At 51.6% G+C, this 18,174-nt stretch overlaps 1 protein-coding gene across 1 annotated transcript; it reads right to left on the reverse strand.

Moving 5' to 3' along the window:
- Positions 1–13,067: 13,067 nt before the first annotated feature.
- On the reverse strand, positions 13,068–13,884 carry LOC127318506 (ethylene-responsive transcription factor ERF039-like). Its single transcript, XM_051348988.2, has one exon. The coding sequence runs from the start codon at positions 13,868–13,870 to the stop codon at positions 13,199–13,201; it is 672 nt and encodes a 223-aa protein (XP_051204948.1). The 5' UTR covers positions 13,871–13,884; the 3' UTR covers positions 13,068–13,198.
- Between the last annotated feature and the right edge of the window lie 4,290 nt (positions 13,885–18,174).

Genomic DNA, 18,174 nt, shown 5'->3' on the forward strand with positions numbered 1-18,174 from the left:
AGTAATCGATGCACATTCTTAGTATTTCAGTGTTCTTTTTGGGTACAAGGACGGGATTTGCGACCCAATCGGTGTGGATAACTTCTATTACAAAACCTGCCTCTAGTAACTTAGCTAGTTCCATTCCTATGGCGCGGTGCTTCTTGTCTCCAAAGCGTCGCATAGCTTGCTTCACCGGTTTAGCCCCCGGGTTTATGTTGAGGTAGTGCTCGGCGAGTTCCCTTGGTACTCCGGACATGTCAGAAGGTTGCCATGCGAAGATATCCATGTTAGCGCGGAGGAACTCGACGAGCGCGTCTTCCTATTTGGGGTCCATGTTGGCTCCGACTGAGACCTGCTTAGAATCGTCGTCTTCCTTGAAGTTGACTTTCTTGGTCTCTATCGCGGCCTTGAAGGAGTTTTTGTGCTCGGAGATCTGCTTCTTGGTGGTCTGCATTTCAGTCGGATCCACCGCGGCTCTGTAGCCTTTCAGCTCTTCTCCATATATTACAGACTCTGCGAAGGCGGCTTCGCCTAACTCGCACTCATGAGCCTTTTTGTAGTCTCCGGATACGGTAATCATACCCTTAGGACCCGGAATCTTGAGCTTGTTGTAGATGTAGCATGCTCTTGCGTGGAACTTGTGGTAGGTGGGCCTGCCGAAGATGACGTGGTAGGAGCTCTTGAAGGGCACAACTTCAAACGTGATCTTCTCTTCGCGGAAATTGTGAACATCGCCAAAAGCCACGGGAAGTGTGATGCTGCCGAGGGAATTCGCCTTCTTACCCGGAACCACGCCATGAAACTCAGTGTTGCTGTGTTTGAGCTGTTCCTTGGTGAGGTTCATCCGCTCTAGAGTTTCCAGGTACATGATGTTCAAGCTGGCTCCACCATCCATGAGGCACTTGGAGAAGTCATACCCGTCTATGCGGGGACTTACAACCAAGGCGTAGCATTCTTTTGGCACAATGGCAGGGTGATCCTCCCTATCAAATGTGCACGGGACTTCCGACCACCTGACATACTGCGGCACAGCCGGAACTGTGGCGTTCAGGATCCGGGTAGCTGACTTGGCAGCTCGGACTGTTGGGGTTCCGAGGAAAGTGTGGTAAGCCCCCACGCTCTTTTTCTCGAATGGGTTGGATTTACCTGCGGATCCTACCTTGGGATCCGGCGAGTTATCATCCTCATCCATCGCCTCGGAACTATCTTCCTCTTTGTCCTTGTTCTTGCCCTTGCCTCCCTTGCCGCGTGGGCGGTGCTTCCGGGCTCGCTTGTATCCTGCCTCCGGGTCGTTCTTTAGATCATTGACCCACTTGCAGTTGCGGTTGGTGTGAGTGGACTTCCCTGTAACCGGGTCCAAGTGGGCCAGGCAGGGCATGTCTCTGTACTCCTCGTAGGTTTGCGGGGCGCGGGATCCGCCAGCTGTGACCTCAGTGGCATGCTGCTGACCCCTGCCGGCTCCGCCTCCACGGCCGCGTCCTCTTCCGCCTCCTGAACCTCCGCGTTGAAACGCCATGGCGACCATCTCGGATCCGCCACTCTTCTGGTCATCAGGGTTCTTGCGCTTATGGCTGCTGCTGTTGCCGTTATCACGGTTCTTCTTTTGTTGATGTAGGGGGATTGCTGTAGCTGCGAGATCACCGCCTGCGTCATCATCAGCGGCGGTATGATCACTGGCAATGGAGATCATTTCATCCAAAGTCAGCTTGTTTGAGTTAGCCAAACGAGTGAGCGTATGCCTCAGCAATCGTCCCCTCTGCAGTCCACCAATGAAGGCGTACATGGCGGTGGTGTGGTCGACGTTTTCGCACTCGTTCCTGCATGCCAACCATCGTGTGAGGTAGTGTCTTGAGGTTTCTCCCTTCTTCTGGATGCAGGCTTGCCAGTCGCTTGCCGTGGCAGGTCTTTTGTAGGTGCCTCTGAAGTGTTTCTCGAAAGAGGTCTTCAGGTCGAACCAGCAAAAGATGGAATTCTTCTCAAGGTCACTGAGCCAGATCCGGGCTGGACCTACAAGGTACAACTGGAGCATGCGGCAGGCGATGTTAGGGGTTCCTCCGGCGAAGGTTACTGCATTATAGTAATCCTCAATCCAGGTATCCGGCCTTTCGGTGCCATCATAATGCTTCAGGTTTCCGGGTAGCTTGAGGTTCATCCTTGGCTTTGGTTCCTCTCGAATCATCCTGCCAAAGCACTTTGGACCAATGTAGTCGGTTCTGTATTCGTTAAGGCGTTCCCGCGCGTCGCGCGAGCCGTGGCGAGGAGATTGTGAGCGAGAGCGAGATCTCCGGCCGTCGCCTCCGCCTCCACCTCCGCCGCCACCGCTAGGTGGTGGTGAGGGAGACCTGCGAGGTGGTCGATCCGACTTCTTGCTTCCGCCTTCCGATTCTCCTCGGCCTTCCCGGTGCTGGCTCCGGCTTCTGTGGCTGCCTTCGCCATGGCGCTGGCTGCCCTGGTCGTTCCGGCTCCGGCGAGGCTCTGGGTCGCGCTCCTCATTCCGACTCCTCCTGGGCTCGGGCTCACGATCGTTGTTCTGGTTCCGGCGAGGTTCCGGCGAGCGCTCCCTATTTCTGTTTCTTGGTAGCACGTTGTCGCGGATAACAATCCCACCATGCCCTGGGGGCCTGGTGTTTCCGGCTGGACTACGGCGGCGAGGGGGTCGCGGGTAACCATTAGGCGGAGGAGAGGGGTTGCGGTACTTGTCTCGTCCAGAGTACATTGCATCCTTTCCCTTTCTTGGATCTGACGAAGGTGTCTTTGACGGCACGGGGATCGGATTTGGGTATTCCCTGGCTTTTCTTCTGCGCTCCGAGGATCCGGTGTGTGATTCATCGTCGGGATGTCGATTGGCGCGAGCGTCCTTCTGCGCGGTAGATACACAGTTATCCGGATTGGATTCTAACCTGCGCGAGGTATCCGCCTTGCTTTGCTGCTGCATTGCTGAAGCGACAAGTTTGCGGAGGTAGTTGATATCAACTTCTTCGTCTTTCTTTTTCAATAGCTCCGCAGCTTTTAGCATGTTATCCTTTGGGGTTTCCAGCGGCTGCTGCTCTGCGGGCGTGGCGAAATTGATTCTGCGGGGCGGAATTGCTTCTCTAATGATTCGATCGGCCTCCGCCTGCGCATAGGTCATCTTTACTTCCCACTCTTGCCTCATGCTCTTGACATGCTCGAGTGTGTCAGCAATTTCGCGATCCTGTCTTTCGAAGTGGTCCATCAAATTTGCAGCTTCTGCCCTTTCATCCCTTATTGCGGCTGCGGTATTGGCGAGCTTCTTGGCTGTGGCCAGCATTTCCTTTCTCGTGGCCTCTAGAGCCTCCGGATCTGCGGCGTCGCCCGAGGTTATAGGTTTGTTAAGAACTGCTCGTGCAACCATCTCTTCAGGTGACAGGAGTTCCTCCGAGGAAGAATCCATGCGGGGTCGCTCCCGTGACATTGGAGATCCTTGGCGGGATGGCTGAGGGTCGGATTGGTTGGTTGCCTCTTCTGATCCAGGTTGTCCCAGCGCTGCTACGGTTGCGAGAACCTGCTTAGGCTGGGCGGATTCAACTTCAGGCTGATCACCGTATCCGTATTCCCTTATCTTGCGATCGAACTCTTCAGTATCCATGGAGGGGGTATCTCCCGAAATTGGGCTCAGATTGCCCAAGATCGATTCTTCAACCGGAGTTTCGCTTTCTCCGACAGGCTCAGCCTGATCCGGATCCGCGTCGTTTTCCGGTGCCTCTACCTGCTCAGGACCAGCTCCGTCTTCTTGAGGGGCGGTTCCGGCGGTATGGGCCAAGAAGTGTACGAAGTGGCACCTCTGCTTTTCTAACACCTGGTAGACCCAGGCGGATCTGCATTGGTCTTCCACCGTTGTTTCCTGCTCAGGGGCGGATTGGGTGGGCTTTGAAAATTCCAGATCCGAGGCGGAATCTTCCTTGGGAAGCTCCTGCATCTCAGATCGGATCTTCGCGACAGCGTCCAGCTCTGCGGCGGTCGCGTCTGCGTTACTTACCAGTGGGTTTCCGTCGGAATCGACGGTTTCCCCGATGAAGATGTGTATGCCGCCAACTGGGACGATGGAGAGCTTGACGGGGTTTGTCCTAGCCGGAATCCAATACTCATCCGGAGGGACGATCGGCAGATTTCCGGCGTAGAGGACGCGCCCCACAGCGATGGTATCGTCGTAGCTTCCCATGGCGGAACCCTCCCGGTTCCGGCCTCCAGACGCCGCAGGCCCCACGGTGGGCGCCAACTGTCGTTGCCTATTCGACGGTACCTCGGAGGTGGGATCCTCACGAGGGGGAGAAGAAGTAGGGGCCATAGGGCGGAGTGCACACGGGACGGTGGTTCGCGAGTTACCCAGCTTCGGAACACCTGCACGATGACAGGGCCTACTGCTGCTTGTCTGGAATTATCTGGGCGCTTTCGCGTTGTTACAATGAGTTGTGGTTGTGCCTCTAGGGCTCCCAGGATCCGGCTTATATAGGCGCACGGATCTAGGGTTTACATGGAGAGTCCTAGCCGGAATACAAGTTACCTAAATACGGTACAATATCTTGCCGTGTACGTCAAGGATCCGCCTTCCTTCTAGGCCGTGCTGGATCCGGATACTTTATGGGCCTCCACGGATCCGGCCTCCTTCGTAGGTCGGTTAAGATCCGGCTCCTCGTTCCTGGACTGGACTTCATCCTTCACGATCAACAGCAACTGGGCCGCCCGATGGGCCACATGCCACCATCACCGTCGGTGGGCCACCCGGGCTTGCCGGATCCAGGCCATGTCGCCGATATACCCATAAAGTATACCCACAACAACCCCACGAGGCATTTCCACCACCACGTGGGCAGATGAGTATGATCCACAGGACAGGCGTTTCAAGGAGAGAAATGAAGAAGCTCACCCGAAAAATCAACCTGGCAGAAAGCATCATGGCGAACATCCCTGAGTATGTCGAGTGGTCGTCTCAGAACATCACGTTCAGCCGAGCGGATCACCCGATGACTATACCAAAACCAGGACACGCTGCCCTAGTGGTCGAAGCACAGATAGGAGGGTTCAAGATGAGCAAAGTCTTCATGGACGGAGGAAGTGGACTCAACCTGATATTCCTTGACACAATCCAAAGTATGGGGATCACCATGAGAATGCTAGAAGAATCAGACACCCGCTTCCATGGGATCCTCCGTACTTCGCCAGCGTACTCTCTCGGCAAAGCGTACCTGAACGTCGTCTTCGGCAAACCCGACAATTTCAGGAAGGAGAAGATCGAGTTCGAAGTCGTGAACTGGGAATCACAGTATCACGCCATACTCGGGAGACCAGCTTATGCCAAGTTCATGGTTGTGCCGCACTACGCATACCTCAAGCTGAAAATGCCTGGGAACAACGGGACGAACATCATAGTCCATGGAAGTTTCTCACGCTCGGACAATTGTGATCGCGACTTTCAAAGGATTGCTGCAAAGTTTGGGCCTCAACGAGAAATTGTCGACCCTCCGCCCAAGCTGACGTTACGAGAAATCAAGGAGGAAAAACATGACAGGGAAACCAAGAAGAAGCCAGCCAACCTTGCCCTTGAAGCCTCAGCGGCAGAAGCTCCGGCGACAAAAGCTTCGGCAGAGGACGGCATAGAAGGCACAGGAAACAGCAAGACGCTGGCAATCACTGCCCAGACCCCTGGCGAAATCAACAACGCTGCAGCGACCACTAGCATGGCGAAGAAGTCAGAAGATGCTGTCGAAGATGAGAAGAACCCCTTCCTTGATTAAGCACTTCCTTAGCCTTTAAATTTTTTCCCTTTACTTTACACAGGGCCTCCTTTTTTCGCCCTCTAGTTTCTCATTTACCCTATTAATGAGAACTTAAGTTTCGATTCCTTGTTGAGCATTGTAGTAATCTAAAGCATCTATGACAGCGCCACCGTGAACCTTGCTTACAAGCAACGGTATAACGTAACACGCGGCAGAGGATCGCGCCCCAAGGGAAAAGCCTCTACGAGTGCTGCAAAGAAAAACAAGGACATTAATCCTTCCCTCTGCTTCAGATGCCTCTACGAGTGCCGTACAAAGTAAGAGTTTGGAAAATATAAATGCAACCCACATTCGATATTTTACTTATGGAAATATCAAAGAACAACGGGCTCATCGGCAGAATCATTGCACCCAAAATATTCGGGAGTGACTACCGAAACTTACAATCGGTTGAAAGCAAAGTTGCGCATACAACAGGTTTAGCAAAACCTGCAACACGAGCTGATCACTCATAATGATTTGCTGACCAACTCGTATACATCTAACGGGCAATTAAGATTTGCTCCTTCAAAAATTTGCCAACGGCATGGTAAAAGTACATATTCATGTATTTACCAAATAAAAAGTTTCGGCTTAACAATCCTAACACTTGGATGGACTAGCCAATGCAATTCATTTTACAAAAACGACTTTACACCCTGATATCACCCTTGCGGAGTTTCCCTTCCTTCAGGTACCTTTGACTCCTCTTCAAGCCTGTCGACAATTATATTGGCGGGCAATAATACCTTCGGGTACAGTTCTTCAAAATCGCCAGTTGCGTTGGCAATAGATAGCAAACATGCTGAGGGATAACAAGCAAGCACAAGGGCAAGCGAACACTTGGCCCCTGCAAAAACTTGAGCTCGTACTAAGTCCCGAATCTTCTTGGCGTTTCCAAACTCGGACATCAAAGTCAAAAGCGTAGGGGGAATTGCATTTAAAGGAAACATCGTCTTCCAAACCACCCTCATAGCTTTGTAGCACTTGTCAAAAAATTGGTGGACTTGTTGGACCCGATCCTGAAATTTCGCGACAGCCGAAGCCTTCGAGTGATCCCGCCAGAACATCTCTTCGGATGAGGAAAGCTGGGTTAAAGCATGCACTCGCTCGTGTATCCGCTTGTTCTCTTCCGCACGGTTCAAAGCTATGACTGGCAAAAGAATCAATAAAGAGTCAGACAAGGCGTTGTTGGCAAAAGGACAAAGGAATCAGGAAACTTACAGTTCAAACTCTTGGTAGCTTTATGCAGCTCAGTAAGAGTGTACCGTTCCACGTTGGCTGCAATCTCGCTCTTCTTATTGACAATAGCAACTAAGGCATAAGTGCTGCGCAGGTCCTTTTCCATCTGCGTAATCCGATCCTTCATACGCTGGATCCAATCACTTTCAGGAAGAGCACCCGAAGAGTCGTCAACAAATGAGGGCACTGGGAAGACCTGCAGGAAACACCGTTACAAAAGGATGATGGATATGGTACAGCTGAGCATCTGAAGTAACTCCCATCGGGAGAAGTACAAGAAGAAATATCATAACAAAAGTGTGCTAACAACATTGCTAGGACGGAGTTTATTACAAGCATAAGTTTTGCGGCAGAACAATGTTTCACATCAGATCAAGCATAAGTTTGCTACAAAAATCAAGGGGCTTGGGTCTGAGTCGATAAACTGGGTCCAGCCGACGACTTCCTTGATGAAACCAGTTCAAGGAGCTGGCGAGCACAAGTAAGGGCAGACGCTTTAAAGGCGCTTAAGTCAACAAGCTGCCCGTCTTGCTCTTTCGGCAGCTCCTTAGTCATCTCTTCAATATCACCCTTAAAGCCGTAACCCATCATAAGCTGGAAGGCAAGGACAGCACCATAAGTGCGCGATGTACGCTTGAATACCTCGATAACCTCCTTGGTGTCAACCGCGAAGGCATCGATCAGTTGCCCCAGGGTCTTGTCCTGCTTGATCTTGTGGAAAATCATCAAGTGCATCCGCGCCAGGGCACCCTTCCCCTTTACAAGAAGCTCCCGCGTAAGCTGGTGAGAGGCAAGAATCATCGACATAGTGTTTGCCGGAGAATTGTTTGGAACTCTGTCCAGGGCATCAGCAGGGATGTTCGCCGCTTCTGCAGGGGAAAGAAAGAAAAAAATACATTGGCAAAAGGATCGAATCCATAAGTGCATCAATCGACAGAGGTGTATAAAAATTACCAAGTAAGGCCAAAGAAGACTGACGAAGGACTTCATCCTTTTTAGCTGCCCGAGCTTCAGCAGCCAGCCTGGATGCTTCTTCCTCCTTCAGCTTCTCCTTCAGCTTGCCCAGTTCCTCCTTCAAAGAGTCGACTTCTTGGCGAGCCTCAGCAGCTATCTTGACTGCGCCATCCAATTTCGAGGAGAAAGATTTAACTTCCTTTTGTAGCCGAGCCTTGTCAGCTTCCAGAGAAGTGAATTGGGAGGCGAAGGCCTCCAAAGAGGAAATAACGCCTCGCAGGTCCTTAAGAAAGATGGATGTTTTGCCAGAAATTGTTAAGCAAAGCACGCTCCAAGAGATTTGCATCACAATTAGAAAAGGACTTACAGAAGAAGGAGTCGCGGCGGCAGCAGTTGGAGAAACATCTTTCCCCTTGGAAAGAGAAGAAGCTGTCGATGCTTGAGCCGTGGGGGCTGCCTTAGGAGCCGAAGCTTCGGAAGCTACTACGACCGGCGGGGCAGCGTCAGATTTGGCTTTCTTAGTTGGAGGCTCGATAAAGCCTTCGTCGCTGCAAAGATGAATGCTTGGCAATGGTTACAAAAGGAGTATGAAAAATAAAAGGGCAAATGTAACTTCAGAAAAGAAACTGCTTACATGTCGAAGAGATCATCTTCATCGGCAAAGCCGCCGGTTGATCTCTTCGCAGGTGAAGCCCTGGCCTCCTCCATAGCTGCAGCAACAAAGGTATCACGATCAGCGTCGTCATTACGCACTGATCCACCTGCGTCGCCAGCATCATCGGCTGAGGAAGGAAGGTCGGTGTGGGCAACTTCAAAATCTATCGGACCATTATATTCGTCCTCTGGGCCTGTGTGCTCGACAGTGTGAAAATCTACGGGGATTGAGGATCCTCTCCCCTCAGAAGTATCATCCGGCGAATCATGCATATTTCCAGAAACTATGGGGATCTGTCAAAGAAAATAACAAGTAAGAACAATGGAAACCATGTCAGCTAAGTAAAAGCAGCATAATGAGGATGTGAAGAAAGAAAAATACCTTTGATGGTGGATGGTCAACGTCAAGGGGAGCATAAGAAGAAACCAACGGAATCGAATCTTCCTGGCTAAAGGAAGTAAGACGACGGACTTCGTCAAGCAACTCCTTTTCCGACAGATCGGCAGCATTAATCCTGGTCTCGTCCTTTGGACCTGAGTACAACCACATCGGGTGAACCCTGGCCATGACTGGTTGCACTCGGCGTTTCAAGAATACCGCTGCCACCTCTGTGCCGATCATAGTTTGGCCGTCGGCCTCTTTGATTCGAAGGAATTTGGCAAATAGTTCTTCGGCTGCTACTCTTTCATCGGGTGAGAGGATATTCTTCCAGGAATTCTTGGGCTTGGCTTCGGAGACATCGGCAAAGCAAGGAAGCTGAGATTCGGGTGACAGGGAGTCCTTGATATAAAACCATTTCAGCCTCCACCCTTGCACGGATTCTCTCATCGGGAAATTGAAGTAGTTGACCTCCGAATGGGCTACGAACCCCACTCCTCCGGTGACAAAGTATCCATTACTGCTGCTATATCTCTTCACATAGAAGATCTTTTTCCACAGCCCGAAGTGAGGTTCGATACCCAGAAACGCCTCGCAAAGGGTGATGAACACAGCAACGTGGAGGATTGAGTTGGGGGTAAGTTGCCATAGTTGAATTTCGTACGTTCGCAAGAGATGGAGGAGGAATTCGTGAGTGGGAAGCGAAGGCCTCGATATAGGAAAGATAAGAACATCACGGTAAAGCTAGCAGGGGGATCAGGCCGAGAAATCGCACCTGGAAAGACCACGTTTCCCTCCTCAGTAGATATTAATCCCAGGCTTCGAGATCTCTTCTCGTCACGCTTGGTGACAGTTGATGCTACCCAATCTCCGGGCTTGGCCATTGAGCTCGACGGCGCTGGCGGCACCGGAGCTGGGGGAGGAGCGTTCAAAGCGCTCCCCTTCGGAAGAGAAGAGGAGGACTTGGCGGCGGCGCCTCCGCTGGTGGAACTGGCGGCGGCGGCAAGATTCTTCTTCTTCACCATTGTGAGATCTCATGAAGATTGGAAAAGAGGTGGTGGCGGCGCAGCAACGGCAAAGGAAGGAAGAAGGGGAAGAATGAGGAGATGCTACGGAAAACGTGGAGAAGGTTAGGGATTTTTCGCCCTTTGGAGATTTTGAGGAGAAGTTAAGAGCTGTGTAAGCACGTGGCGCTTGAAGAAGGAGTAGAACCGGCGGCCCATTATTCCCACGTTGTGCGAAAATCGAGGAGACACCTCGATCACCACGCGTGCACTGGTCAAGCCCTAAAAACTGCCCGCGCAGAACTAGGGTGGGCCCGTCAGGTCAAGTCCTGTCCATCAGCCCGCAGCAGTTACACGTCAATAGTGACGTCATAAAAAAAAGCTAGAAGCATTCGAAGGAAAAAATGGAAAGTTATCGGATGAGGGACTCGAGTCTATGCACGGATTACAAGCGTCCGTACCTAGACTCGGGGGCTACTCCCATCGGGAGCGCTGACGCGCACCCGATAAAATGAAGACTCGAAGGAAAATGTTTTGGAGGAAGAGATAATTGTTCGACTTAAGTCTGCACCCGGTTGCAAACACCCGCGTCCAGACTCGGGGGCTACTCCCATCGGGAGTGCGTGATGCGCACCCAACAGAATGAGCAGTCGAAGGAAAAAGGGATTGAAGAAATATTGTTTGAACAGCTCGAGTCTGCACTCGGTTACAAGCACTCGTACCCGGACTTGAGGACTACTCCCATCGGGAGCGCGTCGCGCACCCGATAGAAGTTTTTTGCACTCCAGGATCATGCCCGGGGACTTGATTCTGTGTAGGGTAACGTTGTTTTGCCATCGGCAGTTAACCAACAAAAGTTGGCACGTTACTCGTTATCCCTTGCATAAAGATTTGCAGAAAAAAACTTCGGCAGAACGAAATATTCGAGTAGTACAACTTGAGTCTACGCACGGATTGCAAGCATCCGTACCTAGACTCGGGGGGCTACTCCCATCGGGAGCGCTGACGCGCACCCGATAGAAGAAGGTGAAGCAGATTCAAGATAAACAAAGACAATGAAGGAGAAGAACATCAGGAGGAAACGAGTTTTAGTCTCTACCCGAACTATCTTCGGCTAGACACTCGGGGGCTACTGACGTGGGCACTACCCTTCGGGTAACCGACATTGCCCTATCCTGTATTGACTAATTGGAGGCCCATGAAGACACCTGAAGGCGAGATGGGCCACCTGGACGGCGTGCCAGAGGAATCCTTGACGAGCAAGACAAGGAAGCAGCCGAACAAGGAAAGATTAGATCTAAAAATAATGTAAACCTAGTCGTACTCGGTTAGGACTCTTGAGACCTGGCCTCCTATATAAAGGCCAGGAGAGGGGCTGCCGAGGGACACGATCAATCTTAGCAACCTTAGCCAGCAAAAGCTTAGAGCTAGGTTACCCTAGCAATTAGCCATCTCGACGAGATCTCAGCCGAACTATTCGGCACCCCATTGTAACCCACTATCATCATAATCAAGAACAGACAGGCAGGACGTAAGGGTTTTACCTCATCGAGGGCCCCGAACCTGGGTAAATCGCTCTCCCCGCTTGTCTGTGAACCGATGTCTCGTGTCAGCTTGCAGGATTCCATCAACCCTAAGCCCCTATCGGAGGGCATTGGCGAGGAGTACCCTCGACAACGTCCAACTCAACGCGAACGACTTGCACATGATTATCGTTCCACCATCGTTTCAAAAGGTCCTAAAGGAGGGATCAAGATCCCTCTGCCCCGCTGCGTGGTGGTGTCCGCCTGCCGCTGGTGCGATGAATGGGAGCAGGTCACCTATTTCGGCGAACCGATGTTGTTATTGATTGCCAAATATTGTCAACAAGTACTCCCTAGAGTACAATGACATGGTGGAGTTCAAGATTCAAGACTTTGGTCAAAAGATGACGATCTACAAGGGTGGCAGCTCCACCATGAAGCAGTACACACCTGCCCTAATCACAGCTAGGCCGAGAGAGATGACAATGTCAACATGTTTTTCTATGCTTGTGTGTGTATAGTAGTAGTAGTGTAGTATTCTGAAGTTAGAACTTAAGTGTGCATATGTCGTAGTTTTGATCAGGGTAGCATTGTGAACCCTGATTATGATTATCAGTGTGTACTAGTACGTGCAAGTGTTAACAGTTTACCTGAGTAACTACTATGGTGTTAACTTGCTAAGGGCATGAATTATTTGTGTTGTCTAGGCCCTCTTCTTTTGGGCTTCAAGAGCAGCTTCGCGGTCCATAACAGTATAAACCTAAAAGAATGGTCTAACTTTCAGACTACTCTTTTTTTTTGTTTTGAAATGAGACTGCTCATTTCTACAGCGAAGCCCAAATCGTACATGAATCCAGAGTCTGCCAACGACCTCTTTCTAGAGTTATTCCTGAGCTTCTCTAGAATAGGCTGAATCGGTTTCCACTGGTGCCCTTATCGTTGCTAGTAATTACATAAGACTGCCATCGCATAGAAATACTTGGAAGTAAAAAAAGAAATAGAGGCAACGCTTTCGGCCGAGTAGCACACATCGGCCCCTCTCTCGCCCGCATCTAGTCCTGGCAAGAATTCCCTCCGCCGCCGCTGCACCCGCCCGCCGCCACTGAACCCGCCGACGGGCACCCGCTACCTTGTCCACCCACCCTGCCCACCCGCCATGGCGTCCGTCGCCCTGACGCCCGTGCCAGACGTCAATGACCGCCGCCGCCGACCCCCCCCCCCCCCCCCCCCACACGCGAGCTCGTCCCACACTCTCCCAACTGGGACCTTGAGGTCAAGCCCGTCATCCCGTGTCTTCCTCCCAGCTGAAGAGGGCGGCACTGTTCAGATTTTGGTTCTGTAAATTTGAGTGCTAGGTTCTTTGTTGGTACATGATGCATTTTTTAGTTGCTAATTTTATACACTTTCTAATGATGCTAATTTTATACAAACTATTTTTAATTCTTAGTCAAACGAAAAGCACGTAAACCGAGGACGTCTTATTCCTTGAATCAGAGGTAACATGACGGTATTCAAAGTAGGTAAACTCAAGATGATTACTAACTTGTTGTGCAAACCAAATAAATAGCCGTATAACATGGCTACCGAGAAAATACCAAAAAGTAGTGATGACCCTCCGACCCCTCTTGTATTGTAACGTGTAATTAATCAGCAGCGCACTACTGCCCATGCATTCCCTAGTTAGCCTCAGAACCTCCAGAGGTCAGATAGAAATCCATGGTCATCACCATCATCCTTGATCACATCCTCCGCTAGCTCTTCAGGCGGCGGCGAGCGCGGCAGCGGCGAAAAACCGAACATGGCATCATCCTTGGCCGTTACAATCTCCCCACTGGCCCCTGGCGCCGACGACCCTGGCATCGCTGGCCACGCATCCATGAACGACCAATCAAGCAGATCGTCATCGTCAGCGGCACTGCCAGCGGACGGGAGTGAGGCAGATGTGTCATTGCTCGTGCTCGTCGCTAGCTGCGACGCCATAGCAGTGGTGACCGCCGGTGCCCTGGCCGCCGGACACGCGAGGTTCGCGTGCCTCGTGGCCTCAGCCTGTATCCGCTCGGGTGTCGGCAGCGCACCAGGGACGTGCTGGACTTCGGGCGGTGACTCAGGGAAGTTGAGAGACCCGGCGCGGGAGCCGCGGAGGCAGACGGCGGCCGCATCGAACGCACGCGCCGCCTTCTCGGCGGACTCGTAGGAGCCCAGCCATATCCTCTCGCGGCTGTTCGGCATTCGGATTTCCGACACCCACCGGCCCCATTTCCGCAGCCGCACGCCCTTGTACCGCCGCGCTGGTGGCGGCGGAGGAGGCTGCGCTGGTGTTGCTGAGTCCTCGCCGTGCCTTGCACCGGTGCCATCCATGGATTTAGGTACCACGTCTAAATGCACACACACTTTGCGTTTAGCTAGTGATCGTATAGATTGTGGGAGATTCTATCATCCACCCATCGAATTCATTGCTGATCCAGGTGAAAATTTATACTCCATTGAAGACGTGTGGTTTGGTTACATTTAAAAAAAAATTGTCAACCTCCATATGGGAGAGGAAGAGAGAGAGAGAGGCTAATTATGGATGAATCAGACAATTGGGTGGAACATATAAGAATTTGAATATATGTTGTAGCAGTTCAATATGTGTCTATAGCTACATGGCAAGATTTTGACGAGCACGTTGTGAAAATGAATGAATTATTGTACTCCTACCTGAGTTGTGCGATATGCTCTTCTGTCGCTCTAGGGGAATGAAGCCTCGACGATCCTTCAGATGGTAGATCTCTAGGCAGCAAATAACTAGGACTTTGTAGTGTATAATATAGTGCCGAAAGTACATTAGTAGTACAAGTACTGTAGCGATTGATATTCTGAACATAGGCATCATTGATCTATTTGCTTGGTGAAATGAATCTAGCTCTAGTAGGCTTTGTTTATACGGAGTTCAACGGGCAATATAGACCAGCAACTTTTCATATGTTTCACGTGTATATTGGGTACACTAGCATTTCAAGGCCTACTAGCGAACTTTAATGAGATCAAACATGTGGAGCGCGTACTAGTGCATCTTCCATAGATCAAACATGTGGCAAAGACATCGATGGACACGAGCACCAGCCTCACTCTTTGGATCATCAAAGCCCTCAACGAGTAAATGAAACAAGATCAAACTATACAGGCTCGATTAATGTCAAAGGTTTGAACACTCACAGAAGGAGTTAATAGCATAAAATCACCACTTTCAAGCTAAATTTAAACTTTGATACTATTTTACATTTTGGTAGCAAAAAACCACCGGGGGTTAGTTAATTGAAAAACTTGTCCTAACCCTTCCGTGGTGCTCCCGAGAGCGCCGCTGGGGTGCCAGATCGCCACAGCCAAGCCTCCCCAGAACGCCTCCCTTCCCTTCCGCTGCTGCCGCCGGCTTCGGCCGCGGTGGCGGCGGCCCCGGTACCTAAGGTGCTAGGGGTAGAGGTCGAGGGGATTCTCATCGATGGGGTTGCTCGAGTGGGCGCCAATGAAGAGTGTCACCGGCGGTGGTCAGGACGGCGATCCCTGGCCAGGCGGCGGTTGCATCTGCCCCGGATCTTCAGGGATCATTGGCGGTGGAGGCATACCGTGGGCCGAGGCACCCCGCCTAGGCTCGCAGACTTGAGGCGGCGCGAGGGGGCTTGGGGCGGAGGAGGTGCCATGGTGGCGGCATTGAGGCGCGGATCCGAGGATCTCCTCGGCGGCGTTGACGCGCACCTGTCATGGCGGGTGGTGGCTGCAGCGGCCTTGGCTTGGATCCGATCTGGGCCTGCAGCTGCGACAGCGGCTATGTGCTTGGTCCTGGCGGGATGCTTCAACAACGGTCAGGATCATCTTCTCCTCTTCTTCCGGCTGGTGGCGTGGGGGATGCTGGCTTGGATCGAATAATGGTGGTGGTCCTAGGATTTCTTCTATCGCCAAGATGATGATTTGCCGGTGCTTGTCCCCATCGATCTGGCGGAAGTGGCGTGTTCCGGAAGGCTCCGCCAGTGCTCCACTTGGCGTTTTATGCCTGGAGTTTACCGGATCGGGGTGGGATTCGGTCGTGTGCACCCGTGTTTTACTCTGACTGTTTGGTTTCTGAGGGAGCGCTTCGAAGCTTTGCTGGCTGTTAATATCATGGCGCACGCTCTCGTTCCGTGATGATGGCGGAGAATGACATGGAAGCCGAGATGTGAGGTTTAGCAATGGTGGTTGGAGTCTTGATGGCAAGGAGGAATTGGTTTGGTGATTTGTGACTTGGAGCAGCGGGCATTGTTTTGAGAGTGAAGTCTTTCTTCAGGGTGAAACCTAAGATCTTTGATCGGGCGACGACATCGTTTGTGCACTGTTACCTTCTTGGAGGCATCGCTTTTGGAGAGGCTGAACTTCAGGTGTTGTTCTGGTGGTGTTAGTATTGTTGTTTAAAGGAGTGGATCACTGTAGCGGGACTTTTTTTGTAATTCTTCTTACTTTCTTGGTTGTGTGCATCCGTAATGCCGCTAGGGAAATGCGTTGTTGCAGAGGCTAGGTGTAATTGGTATCTTCGCGATATTAATATATGCTCCTTATCAAAAAAGCAAAAAACCACCACATTTTATCCAGGTTTTCGCCATAAACCCTAATCGTTCTTTAAACGCGAATTGACACAACTTCTGACAAACCGGACCCACCTCTAAGGATGACGTGGCATAAATTTCCTCCGGTGGACTGGTCCCACATGTCAACAAGATCGAAAAAATATCTAAAAACATATGCGGAGGTCATCCCCGGGACCAGCCCCCATTACCGGCCACTGCACCACCGCAGCTCCCTCGAGCCCGGTGAAATCACCACCGCCTCCCCAACGAGGAAGGTGGATGCTCCACTAAGGGAGCCATCCAACATGTCATTGTCCTATTCTCTCCCTCAATCTTCTCCTTCCTCCAACCTTCAGCCGTCCCGCCACCATGCTCGGCCGAGCGCCTCCATCGCGCACTTGTGCTCCCGGCCAAACACCGCAGGAGTGCCTACCGCCACGCGTTCTTGGCTCCTCCTTGTCGCTCTGTACCTCTACGCAGAAGGAACCAGTCTGCATCGCCTCAAATCCTCATCTCTGTCATTGTCTTCCCTACGTCCGGTCAAGCTCGCTAGCGCGCTCTGGTGCTCCTCCCGCCGCAAAACCGCTCCTTCCAAGTTCAATGCCGAACACGGCTTGCTTCCACTCCTTTCTGGTTCATCACTGACTTGGACCCATGGCCATCCATTCCTGATGCTCCGGTGGGCGGTGGAGGAAGGCATGGCGGATGGAGCCGAACGGAGGTACCGACACACAGAGCTGGCACCAAGGTGAAGGCGTTGACGTGGGCATTACCCTTCGGGTAACTATTATTGCTATCCTGTACGGCCCAACTGGAGACCCATGAAGACACCCGATAGCAAGGTGGGCCACTATGTCGGTGCCAAAGAAGGTTCCTTGAAGAACAAGACAAAGAAACGAAGAATACAAGGAAAGTCTAGAACTAGGGCCTTTTGTAACCTAGTCGTACCCGGACAGATATCTCGAGACCTGGCCCTCTATATAAAGGCCAGGAGAGGGGCTGCCGAGGTACACACGCAATCTTAGTAACTTTAGCCACCATAAGTCTAGAGCTAGGTATTCGTAGCACTTAGCCTCTCGACGAGATCACAGCCGAAACCTTCGGCACCCCATTGTAACCCAATATTTTCATAATCAAGATCAGACAGGCAGGACGTAAGGGTTTTACCTCATCGAGAACCCCGAACCTGGGTAAATCGCTTTCCCAGCTTGTTTGATAACCGATGTCTCGTGTCAGCCTACAAGATTCCATCTACCCTAAGCCCCAAACGGAAGGCATTGCCGAGGAGTACCCTCGACAATTGGCGCCGTCTGTGGGAAGCCTGTCGGCACAAGGCAGGTCATCGGCAGTTCCAGTTACGTCTGCAGAGTTCGTGCTGGAGTCACCAACGCCATCAGATCCAAGGGATTCAGTTTGTTGCGGATCCTTCGAGTTCGTATCGCACGCCGAGGCATCGCATCCGATCTCTACAGAGTCGCGCGGCAACATGGATACTTCTTTCGGTGGTGTTCACTTCATCATCGATTCCAGAGGGTTTCTTCACCTCCCTAGTTCAAACACGTCGAGTCCAAGAACTTCGGTTCCAGATGATACTACGCCAGCAGCAGCTTTGGCAGTCCTACCTAGGAGTATGGGAGAGAGCAGCCGAAGCAGTTTCGGCGCCATAGAGGAGCAAAGGAAAAGACGAAGGGACTCACGCCGCGAAGAAGAGGAGCAAATTGCGACTCGCCCCGATAGTATGAACGAGGATATCACAACGTGCAGCCGAGCAAGAATCATCTTCGCACACCTTACTTATCGGCTACAGAGCAACTTGAAGCACCATGTTATCTACATTATTACATCGACCCAAATGATAACCTCGTAAAGTCCAGTCATCTGCTCAAAAACTGCCGGCAGTTCCTCGAAATTCAGCAGTTCTGCGACGATCTTAGGGCCGAAGCCGCAACAAGGGCTTACTCGATGGAGAGAAGAGCGGCACCCTACAATTATCCACCAGAACCATACTTACCAGAAGGAGGAGACAAGTACGTGCCAGCCGAAGTATTTCCAGAGTCTCGCAGACAGGTTAACATGATCCATAAA

Source organism: Lolium perenne, chromosome 7, assembly GCF_019359855.2.
Source record: "Lolium perenne isolate Kyuss_39 chromosome 7, Kyuss_2.0, whole genome shotgun sequence".
Taxonomy (NCBI): domain Eukaryota; kingdom Viridiplantae; phylum Streptophyta; class Magnoliopsida; order Poales; family Poaceae; genus Lolium; species Lolium perenne.

What these genes read in the sequence shown, in the direction of transcription:
- LOC127318506 (XM_051348988.2), bottom strand. Translation starts at nt 13,870, where the DNA reads ATGGATGGCACCGGTGCAAGGCACGGCGAGGACTCAGCAACACCAGCG.